Source organism: Strigops habroptila, chromosome Z (assembly GCF_004027225.2).
Source record: "Strigops habroptila isolate Jane chromosome Z, bStrHab1.2.pri, whole genome shotgun sequence".
In the NCBI taxonomy this organism is placed as follows: domain Eukaryota; kingdom Metazoa; phylum Chordata; class Aves; order Psittaciformes; family Psittacidae; genus Strigops; species Strigops habroptila.
In genome coordinates, this window is record NC_044302.2 from 89582253 (window position 1) to 89598900 (window position 16648).

Consider the following 16648-nt stretch of genomic DNA (forward strand, 5'->3'; position numbering starts at 1 on the left):
TCAGCATCACCGCTGTCTTACAGCAGCGAGGAATAGCTTTGTGGCAGGCTAATCCTGCGCCTTTCCCACGGGATGTATGTTCCCATTATATGTGTGTTTCATGCTTAAACAGTAATTCCTTAGTTGTGGGTAGCTGGGAGCTTTGCAGACACCCAAGAGCTCAGATCTGCTCAAGTTAACATAGGCCTCCCCGCCCCCTTCCTTGCATAACTTGTGATCGCAGAGCCATGAAAGTATGTGAGTCCCTCCCCCAGCACAGGCCGATCCCACCCGGCATATGACCTGGGCTCCATGTCAGCCAGAGCGGGCAGCACCGACTTGCCAGCGCGCCGCACATAGCCAGAGCGATAACCTTCACAGAAGAGAGTTTCTACCGCCTTCCGAGGTGGCCAAGGCTGACATGGACAGCACCAAAGCAGAGGAGGTTCTGCTGCAGTCAGTGAGGAAGGCTGGAGCCGCGGTGCCAAGGAAGCGAGCGGTGGGAAGGCTGGTCATGCACAGCATGGTGATGTTCGGCCGGGAGTTCTGCTATGCCGTGGAGGCTGCCTTTGTAACGCCGGTGCTGCTCAGTGTAGGGCTGCCCAAGAACCTCTACAGCCTGGTGTGGCTCATCAGCCCTATCCTGGGCTTCATGCTGCAGCCTGTGGTAGGTTCAGCCAGTGATCACTGCACCTGTAGCTGTGGCAGGAGGCGACCTTACATTCTGGGTCTGGGCATCATTATGCTGTTAGGCATGGCTTTGTACCTCAATGGGGACATGATGATCTCAGGTGAGTGAGGGGCATACACTGTGCTGACAGACAAAACTCCTCTTAGCCTTTTGAATCAGAAAGAAAAGAGGGGTTCCTTTTTTCCCCTGTTAAAATTGGGTACAGTGTTGCTCAGCTGCATTGAAGGAGCTGCAGAACACTAAAATCTTCGTATATGTTGAATCCCAACACTGCATGTTATGTACCCTGTATGTAGTGTTCTGTAGTTTGTGCATGCGAATACAGTATGTTGCATGTTGGTGTGGTGGCCTGATCAGTTCAGTAAGTAAAGCACTGCTTAGGCCCAGAGAAGTTTTTATGAGCTTAAATCTACCCTGTTAAGTTAAGCAATCAATATTGTCCGTGTGATGAAATACACATCCAAACTGAATATCTTTTAATCCCTATTTTTAGGGTGACCATTTAAAATACATATCTTTAACTCTTGGAGCACTGGCTTGACTCAGGACTATGTTTTGCTGGTGAATTACAGAAATCCACAATTCCTTGGAAACCATGTTGCACCTGGAATGTGCAAAATTGAACAGGAGTGACATCCCTGGATACTGTTGTATTTCAGCTTGCAATGTAGTTCTCAAAGTCTTGATGGAAAGCTGTTGCTGTCATTATGACTTGGCAAAGGGGGGATGTGTGTGTTTTTATGGATTGATTTATTCTCTCTTCCTGATAATCACTGGTGTTGAATATACTTGTATTCGTCTGCCCGAAGAGTTACAGCCAACTCTTTTGATTATCTACAACAACGGAGGGGTGGGACAAATAGAATAAAACAAAAAAGAACTGCAAAATGCATGTGTGCATGCCATAGAGATGCAAAGGAGTAGATTAAGGCTATTGATGCTCTTCATCGTGGAGCTTGGGGTACCCTGAGCTTGTGCTGACTGAAGGAAATAAGTCAACCTAGCACAGCTCAGCACTACAGACTCAGTTATCCTGCTTCTCTGATGGGATTCTGGTATCACTGCATAGTTTAGATTTGGAGGTATCAGGAAAGATAAAATGTTTTTTTGCAGAACATGGCACTGTTGCTGTCAGAATGAGGGTGTTTTTCTTTTTGTAGCTTTCATCGGTGAGAGACAAAAGCAGCAGACGTGGGCAATAATCATTACCATGCTGGGAGTAGTACTTTTTGATTTTGCGGCTGATTTTATTGATGGCCCCATCAAAGCGTATTTATTTGATGTCTGCTCTCATGAGGATAAAGAGAAAGGTCTGCATTACCACGCCCTCCTCACAGGTACTCAGATCCCTTGTTTTCCTCCCTCTCTCTCAAAGGAGGGGAAGGTAGTTGCATGGATTTTATCCTCCCTGTGTTTCTAATCATGAATGAACGAGTCATCTGATCCCGCGCTTCAGTCACAAGTGTTTTGTTGCTGAGTTTTCACTACTCCAGAGAACAGCAACTTGTGATTGCTGCTACAGGAACTCTGCTGCAGAAGGCTGCAGGCATAAACTTTTACAGCGACATAACCATGATTTAAGTAAGAACAATTAATTATTCTAAACAGTGAAGTAGTGTTTATTCATCTTGTTCAGATTTATTAATCTGTCAAGTTTTTGGTGAAGTGAAAATTAAGAGATGTAACGTGTTTCCCTGCCACAGTGCTTAAGAATAACATTTTTGACTTGGAATGTGACATAGAGCAAGAGCTGCACAAACCAGAATAGTTGATTTCCTTTCTTCTTCAGTGCTCCAATATGTGCCTTCTTGTATAGAAATAGGAATTCTGTGTAAAATTCAGAACTTCACAGCTTCTACAAAATACATCTAACTGGTTCAGTGCAGGAGTTTGCATATGAAGTGAGAGCTTCATTTGACTTTATACGTGTTTGAAATGCTGCTGAGTTACAGAAGGAAACCTTCTGCACTATGTCTGTGTTGAGAAGATGCACAGGGAAGACGCGTAAGTCTGTGTGTCTGTAATGTGAATCAGGAGGCACTTGTAGCCGTGTCTTGAGAGCGGTCACTGTAAAAGGAGTAGACAAAAAGCAGACTGGATGAGAAGTCATGCAATCTGTGTCGACGAAGATTTTTGTGGCTATTGAGCCAAACCAAGAGCAGAGGCATGTAGATTCAGTGGCAGTTACTCTAGTTGAGGAGGGAGGTGTAGTAGCTATTGACAACATACTGACATTGGGCATTTAAAATAGCTGTGTCCAGGAACACAGATTATAAGGGAACCTTAAAGCCACATGGAATTAAATCAGTATTATCCATTGGAAACTGACAGATCAAATTTTTAACCATCACTTGTTTGGACAGAGAGGGGAGTCAGTCTCTATGTACATTCTTGCCTTCAGTAGAACTTTGGTTGCAATTTTTACTTGGATGGTATGAAAAAGGCTTGATTTCCACATTTGCAGCCATAGATTTAGCTGATTCATTTGTATACTGAGCTGTGAAAAGGGATGTGGGACAAGTAACATCAAAAAAGACTGGAACAGATTGCATTATTTGGTCCAGTACCCTGTGCCTTCTACCTTATGGGTAATTACCTAGCCTGTTCTTGAAATCTTCCCTTAACAGGGGTTCTGCAGCCCGCCCAAGGCAGTCAGTTCCAGCGCTTCACTGGCCTGTTGTTAGACAGTTTTCTCTAAAATCTAATCTTAATAACCATTCCCTACAATTTACATTTATCATTCCTTGTTCTACCCCTGCTAGACACAGACAGCAATCTTCCCATTTCTTACCTAGCTTTCATTTTAGCTATTATTTTGTTTCCCTGATGTAGTTTCTTTTTTTTGTACTACGTATTTGCAGGATCTTGCTCTCCAATTTGTCTTCAGTTAAAAGTTTGAACATGAAACTCTGTAACTTTGCAGTTACGAAACTTATGACCACTGAGACGTGGAAGGAAGAGCACACATATCCAACACACAGCACACAGACTGCGTTCCAATGTCACCATTACTTTTTGTCAAAACAGCATGCAAAGACAGCCTCAAACATCAAACATTCACTCTGTGCCAACGTAGCACAGGTTTCCTTCAAAAAGTTATTCACAGCTTAATTGTTTTTCATGAGAACAGGCAAGGACACGATCCCCTGTAAAATGCAGTAGGACACAATGAAGGGCCATAATCACACCCAAGAGGGAAAAAAGCACAGAAATTCCAGAATGAAATCAAAATCCCAGGTTTTGTAGGTGAAGCAAATGTAGGTCCTATTACTTTTTGTTAGACAGAATGGTTCTGCCGTACATTGTCTTCAGTTCTCCTAAGCAGAACAGAAATACTTCCAAGTAAGTCCTTCAAATACTTCTATCCTGCTTAACTTCCATGACCTGCAAAACCACCTGGTTAACAGGGTGTCATGGCTCTACAGAGCTGCTTTCTCTTCCAGAGCTCTGTTCTGTATGTGTGCACTTTCTTGTGCTTCTGAAACTGTGTGAGCACTAACAACAAAAAGAAGAAATCGTAAAAACAATCAGACTGAGTGCTGGTTTTGTTAAGACACAAGGCAGCATTCTCATTTTACCTTTCATTCTAACTTTTCTGAGAAAATCAGTAAATGGAATTACACATTTGTATTTTATTCTTTTTGTTTTCTGCATGGTGAGGTACTTGGATTTTGATAACTACAAAACAGTGCTTTTGGTTTTATTTCCTTTAAGAAATATTCACACAGAAAGAGTATTTCTGTTTAGATTCACCTCTATAAAAGACATTTTACAAATTCTGAACTATAGATAGTCTTGATATAATTTTAAAATGTTTGGGCTTTTCATGGACTTTTTAAACATAAATTTCAGTAGAATTTTATAAACTCACTGTTTCAAAGAAAATAAAACTTTGAAGAGTCAAGAAAAGATATGGAAGGCCATGTTGCTGTATCTTCAGGCATTTTTTTGACAGTTCTGTGCTCCAGAGCTGAGGAGATTTCTCAAGAGATGTTTGGTAATCATGTCATGTATGTGATTAGCTCAGTATTCCTATTTCTTGTGATTAATATCTGAAGAGTGATTATTCAGCCATTTCTAGAGGGGGTCACATGTGGAGGGTATTGTGTACTATTTGTTTATTTTATCAACACCAGTGGGCCTTTTCTCTTCTTTTTTCCCACCTGCACAGGTTTCGGAGGAGCCCTGGGTTACCTGACAGGTGCTGTGGACTGGGGTCAAATTATGCTAGGATATTCCTTGACATCGGAATTCCAGGTGATTTTCTTCTTTGCAGCCTTGGTTTTCCTAATCTGCCTTGCTGTACATCTACGCAGTATTCCAGAAGTTCCACTCAGATATGAAAATGAAGAGTCAAAGTTCTTGTTGGAAGTGACTGAATCCTATAAATATAGCTCCATAGAGGAAGGAATCAAGAATGGTTGCTTAAAATCAACATGTACTGAAAAAAAGGCTGAAGCTAAACCAGGGAAATGTGCTGTTGTATCACATACGGAGGTAAGTGCAGAGGTGATTTTGTAAGCCATATCGTTGTATCCTTGGAACCCTTTAATCTAATTTAAATTAATACACTGACCATTTTTTCACACACACATAAAAATAATCCTCAATCAGGATACAGGATCAGAATAAAGCCTACTTTATTTTCTCTTTATATAGGTTTTTTTTATTTATGAAGTATTTCCAGTAAGAGGTACAAAACAGGCTAGTCCTGGTGCTTTGAACAATTGGTAGGGCTAACGGAGAACCAGGTTCAGGTTTCTGCTTTGCTTCAGTATCACTCATGTGAATTTTGTCAAAAGAATCTACTTTGTCCTTTAGATCTGACAGAATTAATGTCAAATTGTGGACAAAGACTGAAGACCATTAATCTTTGGTATAAGTCTGTAACTGCCACTGAAGTCCACATGCTTTCATACGTAGTACATGTGAAGTGTTTGTTTGCTGGTCTAGCAAATGGGTTTGCTGCTGCCTAACACTTCATTGAGGATTTATTGACAGTAATTTGTCAGTATTGTGTTTAAAATGGCCGCTTCTACAGCAATGCTACCTCACTTTGAGAGATTTAGTTTTATTTTAAAGCTATGCTGTAGCTATGTCTTTGGCAGAACTTTTGCGTGGAAGAGAATAGTGAGTGCTTTCAGATCATCACTGTTACTTGATTCTGCTGCATTTTTGTGAGAGATTGCTTCAATCTAAGGCAGCTAGGAAAAGGTGAATCTACCCCAAAAATACCTGGACAGCACACTTCTAGAATGGTCTTGGGAACAGATGATAGTTTTTACTGTTTTGTTGATGACTTTTAGTGCTAGGAATCCTCACTGGCTCCTGTAAGCGATGAAACAGTTGCTTGTTTTTTTCATTTTACTTCTGATCTCTTGGCCTCACATATATCTATCCCTGTCAGGTCTTGATAAATTGGATAACAAATACTGAGAATGTGCAGATGGTTATAAGTTAGAAACCTAAACTCGAGTTTTAGCCTCAAATAAAAGGGATTTATTACCTATTACTATTTATCATTTGTATTATAAGAACACTTGGTTTTCCTAACCCAAAGAAAAACATTTCACCAGATATGACACAAAGGTAGAATAAAAGATGAACACTGCCTGGTGAGAATGACAGACAAACACAGATAGGGACAGATAGCAAAGCAACAGTTTGTGGGGAGAACATGGCTAGCACACTGTGATGCTGTGCCTGTTTCCCTACCACAGGCCACCTTGAGCGTTCTTCACCAGCGCTGCTCGCCCTGAGCACCCTCCAAATTGTCAGAGAAGCTGAGTGTCATTGACTGCTTGGCCCATGTGGGCTCTAGGGAAGGGAAGGTAAATGATGAAGAGAGAACAGATGCACTGGAAGCAAGGGGGGAGCCTCTACGTTGGCAAGAATTAATTCCACTGAATCAGTAATGTCTGGCACCTGAGGTAGACCTCTGGTGTTCACTGTGGCAAGTTTGTGCCATTGCCCTCCTCTCTGTATTCTTAGCTGGGCAGACCGAGAGAGGCTCAAAGTGCTTTGATCTGTCTCATGTTCCTTTGATGTGCCTGAGCATATTCATATTCTAGACATTCACTGGCTTAATGGTCTGTCTCTTGTGGCACATGTTTTGTGAGTTCATTCATTACTATAATTGCTTCCTTGAAGAAATGGTTTGGCTTCCTGTTTTTCTGTGTCTCTTTTTTTTGCTGCAGGCATCATGGCCCTATATCTTCTAAATTAAGGGCTGTGCTCTTACATACTAATGGAGCTATTAACTGTAATTAGCATGATTATTAATGAGATTTGACCCGTTACAGTATGAACAGACATCCAAAGTGATTAGACTTTTGTTTTTTAGTATGGTACCAAATTACTCAGGATCTACTGCCATAAAACCCAAGTTACATTGATTCCTCTGTATCCCTTAGGAACCATCTTAGGCCTTGAGCTGTAGTGATTTTATAGAGAAAATGAGTTGGTATTGTGCGCTTTTGCAGGATAAGGTACTTAAATGGAGCCAAACTTCAGCATGCCGTTTAAGTTAGTGTGGGCTTTGTGGGTTGGTGTGTACTGAATATGTGCATTAAACATTTCAGTTTCCGTTTCCACTCTCTAAAACACCTAAATAGAAAGCAAGCATTCCACCTAGCTGTCAAATTATTGTTTGTAATTACAGCAGTATCCTTTTCTAGTTCCTCGTCCTTATCTTAACACTTTGATTGGAAAGGCTGTTTTAAAGAACTGTGTGGAAAAGCTGAATGAATTAAATAAGCCAAGTCAAATGATAGTAATTATCTTTGAAATAACACTAATGAGTCAACATGGAATTTTTTTCTTTTTGTTGTTTTTTTACAAATGTAGAAGAATAGAAAGCTTACTTGGTTTAAAAGGGACAGTGATGCCAAGAGGAATTCCAAGGGATTTGGACAATATGCAGTTCAAGGTGAAAGTCAGCAACTTGATTTTTGGCATTCCTGTGAGGATTGAAAACCTCCCACTGGAGCAAAGTATTTTCCAACTTTGTATGTGCTGATTATTCATAGAGTAGCTCGCAGTATAACCTAGTTCAAAAGAGAGCAGAATTGTGAAAAGTAAGTAGAACATTGATGGAAGGAACGAAAAAAATGCCATTATCTTACAGCAAATTGAAGACAAAATTCATCTTTCCAGTAATGAACATAACTTTTACAATTCTTTCACATTTCCTTTACCATCTCTCCCAACACTTTTGCCTCCAAACATTGCTAAAGGAAATTGGAAGAGTTCCATTATGCACAGATAATATCTTTTTTTTTCTTTAAAAGCAAAGAGCCATGCAGGAGCTTTAAAGCAGTAAGAATTACATGTCACAAATGCCTGACATCAAGCACACCTACAGTACTAAAAAAAATTGAAGTGATACAAGTGATCCGATGAATGTGACTGGAAAAGAAACTGAGAGAGGGCTTTGGGCACAAGACTCAGACAAGGAGGAGGGAGATAAGTTGGGGCATTAAAAGTGATGAGATACTTTGTTTTTCCCCATCAGTGAGATTTGTTAACCAGCACCAATAATATTTTGATTTTGAAATTACCTATTTCTCCTGTGGGATGAGTTATTCAGCTGCTGGAGCTCAAGTTCTCTGGGAGCTAGGATTTTGAGTGGTGCTACATCTCCTGTGGTGTATCACAGTCTCTCTCTGCTTCATGGAGGGGAGGGCAGGACATAGTGGAAATCTCATGATGTGCCAGAATAGGTGAAGTTTTCTGGGCAATGGAATGGGAACTAGGTCTCAGAAACACCGCATTCCATGACTCATACTTTTTAATTCTCAGGAAGTATTTTGAGTTTCATTTTTAATGTGGCAACTTTAGATTTTCAATGTAAAGTTGATGGTCTCTGTATTTTCATTTCTGGCTTCATTTTGTTTGGCTGCTTTTGTTTTTGGTCGGGGTTTTTTGGGGTTTTTGTTTGGTTTTTTTTGTTTTCTTGAAACTCCACTGATTGGTTTTGACAGAAAATTTTCACTTGGTTCTACAGGTAAATAATAATCCCACTGATTATCCTACAGTGAGAAATGTTACATCTCTGCTGATATACCTCAGCTCTCTCAGAGTCTGTGAATTGTTCAGATGACTTTACTAGGCAAGGGCTCTACAAATCAAGTTTATATTGAAGGACTTTCAGTATCTAAGCAACCCTTCCTAGCAGAGAATAAAAAACTTTGGAAGTTTAGCAATGAAAAGATGTCAAGGCCTTCTTCATTTGCTGTCAGCTATTTTATTAGCCTTCAGGGCCATAATACAGTATTATTGTTAAATACTTGCTTTTAGGATCAAAGGCGGATGACCCTTAAATCACTCTTGAAGACACTTTTAAACATGCCATCCCACTATCGCTGTCTGTGTGTGAGCCACCTCTTTGGATGGATGGCTTTCCTGTCCAACATGCTCTTCTTCACGGATTTCATGGGACAGGTAAAAGTGTAAAATCCTCTCGCTTCTCATTCTTCTTAGCATCTTCTGCTCCACCAAAAAGAAATGAGACACTGTTATAAACCTGAGGAGGTGGCAGCGGTGGCAGAACCAGTTGTATCTGGATGGCTTAACAGGAGTTTTGTGAAACAGCTAATTGATCTCAGACCCCGCATTCTGAACTGGCCTGTTGGATCTTTGGAGGATCTTTTAGCATTTGTAAAGTTATTTGTGTTTATTTAACTGTTCCAAATGAGCTGTTCCAAACACATCCATTCTCTGCTTTGGCTTCAGAGCTCCTCTGAGATGGGCAGGTTTCCTAACTAAACTACTGCTGATATTGCTTGGGTGTAGTCAGCCTTGTCCTGGTGTGGGCACTGTGGGCACAGCGCTGTCCACGTGCTCTGCAGCCTCCCTGGCCTCAGGCTCTGACAGCAGCTCTTCGCACACAGTAAGCTGCTTTGTAGCTGAAACCTCTTGTCTCCTTCAATTTGGCTGTCCCTGGCACATATCCTTAAACCTTTCCCTGAGGCCCCTCTGCCAGCAATGATTTGCTTTCCTGATACCCAGTGCTCCCTTTTCTGCACCATTCCCAGCCAGTATGGCTGTATGTACTTGTCAGTGATTCTTGCCTATATGATCCTGTCTGCCTCCTTTCTTCCAGTGTACAAATATGTTCCTGGCACAAACCTTCTCATTGCCACTTCCTTTTTTTCCCTGTGTTTTCCACACAGTATTCCCACTTCATTTCATTGCCTTTTTTTGTCTCTGTAGACAAGAGGAAAGCTTTTGGGGTTTGGTTTTGTTTTGTGTTTTCCTGCAGTGCATATGAACTACTGAAAGAAAAAGTTTTGCTTGCCTAGATAAGGACCTGAATAAGACAATTACTGGGTAGAAAAACAAGTCTGTTGGGGTAAGCCTAAAAGAGAAGACAGAAAAACTAATTGTAGATAAATTAGGGAAAGGCTAAGGCAGTGTCGTGATTCTTGGCAACAACTAAAACATTGGTATGTTATCAGCATTGTTCCTAGACTAAAGCTGAAACACAGCACTTCACCAGCTACTAAGAAGGAGAAAAATAACTGTCACAGCTGACCCCAGGACAGGCAAGAAGGCAGGATTGGAGAGAGAAGAGAGGGAAATGAGACAGCCAAAGGAAAAAGAGCAGACGGACCAGTGTAGAGTAGACAGTCCAGGAAAAGGCAAAGAATAAGAAATGAGAAGCCTGGGATGTGACAATCTGGGAGAAATCAGTGTGAAACCTGGAAAACTGTGAAGGAATGGTTAAGGCATTGATTAATTGATTTCTTGGGTGCTGATTATCTCACCTACCAGGGATGAGGCCCTGTGTTGGCCACTCTCTTCCCTTAAGAAGGAGGTATATACATGCAGTCATCCTTGCCTTCTGTGATCTTTGTGGTCTCTTTCAGGTTGTATACCATGGTAGTCCTTATGCACCTCGTAACTCCACGCTTTACCTTTCCTACAGAAAAGGAGTAGAGATGGGATGCTGGGGGCTGTGCATCAATGCAATTTCTTCATCAGCCTATTCTTGTAAGTACCCAGCAATGCACTCCAGCACTGTGTTTTGAAATAATGTTTAAACTGTCTGCTATTTGCCATTGTTTAAAAATATAATGTGATGCCAAATTAACTGGTTTTTTTCCCCACATCAAAACTTTGAGAAGCATTGTTAGAAACTCGTATCTTAACATGGTTCATGACCTTGTGATGAGGGCTCACTTTGGGAGTAAGGCATTGTTCTGCATGTTCAGACCCTGAATACTGAAAATCACTTGGAAGTTAAATGCCAGACTAAAATGGATGCTGTGGGCATTATTCTGAGATGCTCTGGCACTTAGTAGTGCTGTAGCTGTAGGTTCTTGAAGGCCCTTTTGGTGGCCTCTCCACATCTGCATTCCTCATAAAATAAGTCTTTCAGAATGCAGTAGAAGTTCTTGCCAGAAGCATGAACCTTGGTCTTCAAAATTATGTGTAAACATGCTAGCACAGTTCCCCAGATAGATTTCACTGTAGCTCTTATGAAGGATTAAACTTGCGATCCGAAAACTCAATTGAGTATCATTTAGAGGGCTGAACTGAGCATTTAAAAGAGGCTTGAGGGAAATCTTTTTGCCTTTGGAGCCTAACTACGGCATTTCCGTAGCGTCTTTCTCAGGTCAGAGAGAGTTTGATGCCAAATGTGCACATTATTATCAAACAGCGGAAATGTCTGAGGTTGTCAATGAGCACAGTTATTCCAGAATGGTTGTTAACTACTTCTCTGGAGTTGGCTATGTCAGAATAAGACTATCCCCAGAGTGAGCAAGCATTCTTTGGCAAGTTTATACCTACAGTAATTTCAGGCAACTTCCAGAATAAGTAAGATTATCTCCTTCGCTCCTTTTACAAAATAAAACCCCTTAAACGAACTCCCTGATTAAATGTGACTTGTTTTGTTTTATCAGTATTTTCACTTTCTTTTCACAGACATACAGAAAATCCTCCTGCCACACCTAGGATTAAAGGGACTTTATTTCATCGGATACCTACTTTTTGGATTGGGTACTGGATTAATTGGCTTGTTTCCCTATGTCTATTCCACTCTGGCTCTATGTTCCCTCTTTGGCATCATGTCCAGCACTCTGTATACAGTGCCGTTCCACCTCATTGCAGAGTATCACAGAGAAGAAGAGGTGAGTTCAATCTCTAAGGAAGGATAAGTTTATATGTGTCTGGGTCTGTTTAGTCTATTTTGGGAGAAAACAGGATAGAACTGGTGCACAGCATTTAATTTTAATTTCAAACTATTTATGATGACACACATTATGAATGGAAAGTTTCTGACAGAGAGAGGTAAAGCCCCAGCTCCAAAATCTCTAAAACAGTCCTGCAGTGAGACAAATCATTATGTATCATCAGAACCGAAACAAAGCCAATCACAGTATGAATTCAAGCAGTAAGCAGATGACAAGGCTCCATTTGTGCTGCCTTCAAGTGCTACCTTCCTTATATCCCTCCTTCAACCTGTATCAGTTGAGGAGGTGACTTCTGAGTTCCTAAGGTTAATAATCAGACTGTAAAGGCTTAAAGCATTTTTAGTTAACTGTAAAGTGTTACAAAAGCTGTTAGCTAATCAAGATATGAAATTCAAGTACAAACAGTTTTATATAGTTCAGTATTAAGTTATATACCACATTCTCATTATCTCTCTATATGTCAGGGATTGGTTTTTGGTCCTCCACAGCATGAAATACTGTTTCCAAGGAAAATCTGGAAAAGCTTGCATTCCTTATATCATGTTTCTGTGCACAGCAGGATCTTCACATCTTGTAAAGTGTTGAGCTCTTTAATGGAAAAGTTCTTTCAAATCTCTTAAATTAGAGGTTTGAAGAAAGCTGGAAACAAGAAGGATTAAGGAGAGTTGGGAGGACTTAGGAAAAGTACTCATTCTGTCTGGGGACATTCAAAGAAATTAATAAAGAAAATGTTGAACTGTTGAAAAACAACATAGAAACAGCTGAGACCAGCACAGGGCTAGATTAAGTCCTTAAGAACATGTCCTACTGTTCTGTACAACTTCTAAGCATCACCATCTGAATGATGAATACGAGAAAACTCTTAATTAGTCTATTGAATCCTAGGAGGATGTCTCAAAGTGATTAAATATTGCATAGATCTGATTCCTAAGTTTTCAGTTAATTTCTCCCTTCCAACGGAGAATGATATGATGAAGAGTTTTAGAAGGATATAGCAAAGGACAGGCAATGAATGCAGTTTAGGGTGAGATCACAACCCTAACCTTGGGCAGCCAACTCAGAGAGAGGGAATACAGGCAAAATTCTGATTCAGAGCTGTTTCAAGGCAGAAGTGAAATAAAATATGCCGAAGTCTGGATGGACTTCATATTTAATAGGCTAATATATTCAAATGTTACTTGCAAGACAACCGATTGGTCCTTATTTGGTGTATGGTATTTGCTATGCCATATGTTAAATAATACATAATTCTGTGTTAGACCTAATATTAACAGAATTAGGTTTATTGGTCCTTATTTGGTGTATGGTATTTGCTATGCCATATGTTAAATGATACATAATTCTATGTTAGACCTAATATTAGACCTAATATTAACAGAATTAGGTTTAGCTCAGATTTTCTATAATGTACAAGATGATTGATAGAAAAAATAAAGAGGCAACATTAAGTGCAAGACTGCATTCATTTACACATTCATATACTGTAGTCAGAACCATTGGCACTTGGGAGCACTGGGCACAGCTCAACAAAATAGGTATAATTCAGAAAAAAAAAGTGTCTGAAACCAGAAATATTTCAGGTGAAAGGACTGTATCATTCCAAAACAAAGAGCAGACATTTTCTGTCACTATGCATTCTAACAAAATAATGTGCTGGGTTGTTAAGTGATGACATTTCAGCTCCTATTCCATGCTGCTATTCCCTAGGACCCAAATTCAATTTTGTCTTCTGGATTTGGAAGAGGCTGTCTTCAGTACTTTTGAGCTTTGTGTGATAACAGCTAAAAGGCAATGTAATAGGTGTTGTGAAAAGCAAAAAGCATCTTAATGGTCAAGAGTGTTTGGATACCAGAAGACATAATAAACTAAGCTTTTTGGTCTGCTATGTATGTCATAGCAGATATACAGATAATCAGTAGTTAATAATGATAGTGCAGAAGAATCCTAGTCTGGACATTAATTTTCAGATTAATATCCCCCCCCCCCCCCCCCCCCCCCAATAAGATTACATTTGGGTTTTAGTACTGAATTTCTTTATGCGCTTTGAGCCGTAACTTCAGAGCACAGTGCTCCATTATAACGAATTGTGTGCTGTATGTGTGTGGGACATGGTATGACCCATCTTATCATCCCTTTGAGGATCTCCTTCAACTATGAGAACTGGAGCCAAATTATACATGATGGGGCATCCTCTACTGTGAAATGTCAGTTTTCCAGAGCTCAAATAGACCTGAACTTGAAAGAAATGGTTAATTTTAGTTGCTTGAGAGAAGAGATAGAGGGAAAAATTGCAGATGGGAGAAATGGGACGATTTGGAGAGAGCTTGAAAAACTCATTTTCAGTTGTAATATCTCTGTTTGAATTCTGTAAACTCTGTGGGACAAGCAGAAAAAACAGAGGGGAAGCAGAGAGCTATTGGCTTGTCTTGCTGCACCTCAGGGTTGTGACAATGCATTGCCTGAGAGTTGCAAGTTGTCAGCGCCACCTCATTTCACTGGGTTTTGTTTTGTGCTCATTTGCAGAGCCTGAAGCTGCAGGACGGGGAACAAGCTGGACAGCATGGGCGAGGGAAGGGCATTGACTGTGCTGCTCTCACCTCCATGGTCCAGCTGGCCCAGATCATTCTCGGTGTATGCCTGGGGCTCTTGGTCAGTGTTGCTGGCAGCACGGTCACTGTCATTTCAGCATCTACGGTGGCACTGATCGGCTGCTGCTTTGTTGCTTTTTGTGTACACTATGTGGAGTAGGACTGTGTGAAGTGATTGGAAGGAAGCTCCCCAGGGGAGCGTTTTCTTTCTGGGTCAGTAGCACTGGTGCTGTTGCTGCACGTCCTCCTCACTTACCTCCTTGGAGCAGTTGCAATTCCAGAGCTTTACTAAATGGAGACTTGATAAAACTGGTTGCTTAATGCCTCAGATTTAAATCTTATGTATTTCGACTGCTTTGTTACTTCATTCCCACTGACCTCAGTGTATGAACGCACTATTACACATGACAGCGTGTGCCCATGGTAACTCAATGCCCTACATGAGGAGTCATTACAAAACTCCTCATTACCAATTTATGCAAGTTAATAGAGAAAGTATGTCATAAACTGAAAAAGTAATAAAAATGGACAGTTAGGAAGAAAGTTGTTATTTATCTTGTTTTTCAAGTATCTTAATTTTGGGGATATTCCTTCTGGTAGTCAAAAGCTGAAGGAGGATCAAACAGCGGCCATGCAGGACGCAATCGTGTTATGATTAGTAGTAATGTTAGTAGCAAAGAGCAGTTAGTTCCCAGCTACTGTCAAAAGCAGACTTGAGTGTTGAAGATGACTGAAATATAAAAAGATTGAAGCCTATTGTTTAAAAGCATAACTGTAAAGTAATTATTTTATGCTGGATCCTGCTGCTTCTGCATAAATGAAAGTACTGACGGAGCTTGTCATGAACGTTTGCCCAAGGCTGGTCTTCAAATCCATGTGTAGGCACCTAAACAATCCATCTATGGGAAGCAGGTGCTGTTTCTTCCTTCTTAAAAAGCTGGCCTCTTGACTTTGATATTGTAGTTGAAAAAATAAACTTGGCCAAAACAAGAATTTTATGAATGGCTGTAAGCCACATAAATCTTGACATTGGATATGACAGTATTTACCTTAAAGTAACCTCTCTCTTTTCTCTATTTTCCTTCGTGCTTCTAGCTTCAAGTGAAATGGCATTTGCTCTTTACATAATATTGTAAACAAATTCAGTTCTGCAAAGCATTATCAGAAATTATTGTACAGTAAATACTTAAGTCCAGTTATTTGTATTTAATTGCATATGAAGCTTCATTCTTAGTTTTATAATATTGCCAGAGTTTTGAAAATCCTGTGTTTGTGAAAGTGACATGCTGTATTTATCCTGTGCTCCCTCTGTCCTAAAACCTGCCATATCCTTTTGCTGTGTTATATGCTAAGCCACATGAAGCCATCTGCTAATGCAATATTGTTAATGAATGGTGACGCAGAGAGACTGTTGCCAGGTATGATGTTTGTTTGGGTTTTTTAAATGTTGCACATGTATAATCAACCCTGTACAGTCAAATGCACTGTTGAGCTGATCAGCTCTTAGAAGCCCTGCATGGTACAGACTGAAAACACCACAAATAAATGGCTAGATTTGAGCATGTAGTGGCTCTGCAGAGGTGCACCAACTTCGTCCTTTTTCTGTGTTTTCAAGAGTAGAGCGAGCCATTTATTCTAAGGAAAAAAATTTCCCCTAGATAAACTCTTATTAATTATAACAAGCTTATGGAAGCTCCACCTACCTTTTCCTGATAATGATTGTGTCTCCACTGTCAGTGCATGGCAAACCTTATGATTCTTCACAGCTCCTTTAACCTGCCTTATGAAGAAGCCATGTTTTATGGTTTCTTTAATTTTATGGCTCTTCGCGAACCCATCTGATGTCACACCCATGGAAGAGAAAAGCTTGGAAGAGACTGAGCCTCTGCCCTGTGCTTGGAACACTTTGTAGGTGCTGATATGGCTGGAGCACAAGCACAAGAAGATCAGAAAGATTTTCTCAATTCACTTTATGCCATTGTTAACTCACTAACTTCCATTAACTCACTATCTCCTGGGAGAAGGAATTTTTAAGGGAAGAGAAAGGCTTTTGTGGAGCCATAAAAATAGAGAAAGGAGGAGGTGATCTTGTTTTATAGGACTGCAGGACTTGAAGCATCTACGTTTAAATAAAATTTGTTGAATTTCAGTTTATGCCTATTGCCTCTTGTCCATTTCCTGGACAACACTGA

The 16648-nt window shown here is 40.3% G+C and overlaps 1 protein-coding gene across 1 annotated transcript; it reads left to right on the plus strand.

The window, feature by feature from the left end:
- Window positions 1-259: 259 nt before the first annotated feature.
- Window positions 260-16605, plus strand: SLC45A2 (solute carrier family 45 member 2). Its single transcript, XM_030470922.1, has 7 exons — window positions 260-770; window positions 1831-2007; window positions 4842-5167; window positions 8969-9112; window positions 10540-10663; window positions 11600-11805; window positions 14392-16605. Exons 1-7 carry the CDS (start codon window positions 278-280, stop codon window positions 14614-14616), a joined length of 1695 nt encoding a protein of 564 aa, XP_030326782.1. The 5' UTR covers window positions 260-277; the 3' UTR covers window positions 14617-16605.
- The last annotated feature ends 43 nt before the right edge of the window (window positions 16606-16648 follow it).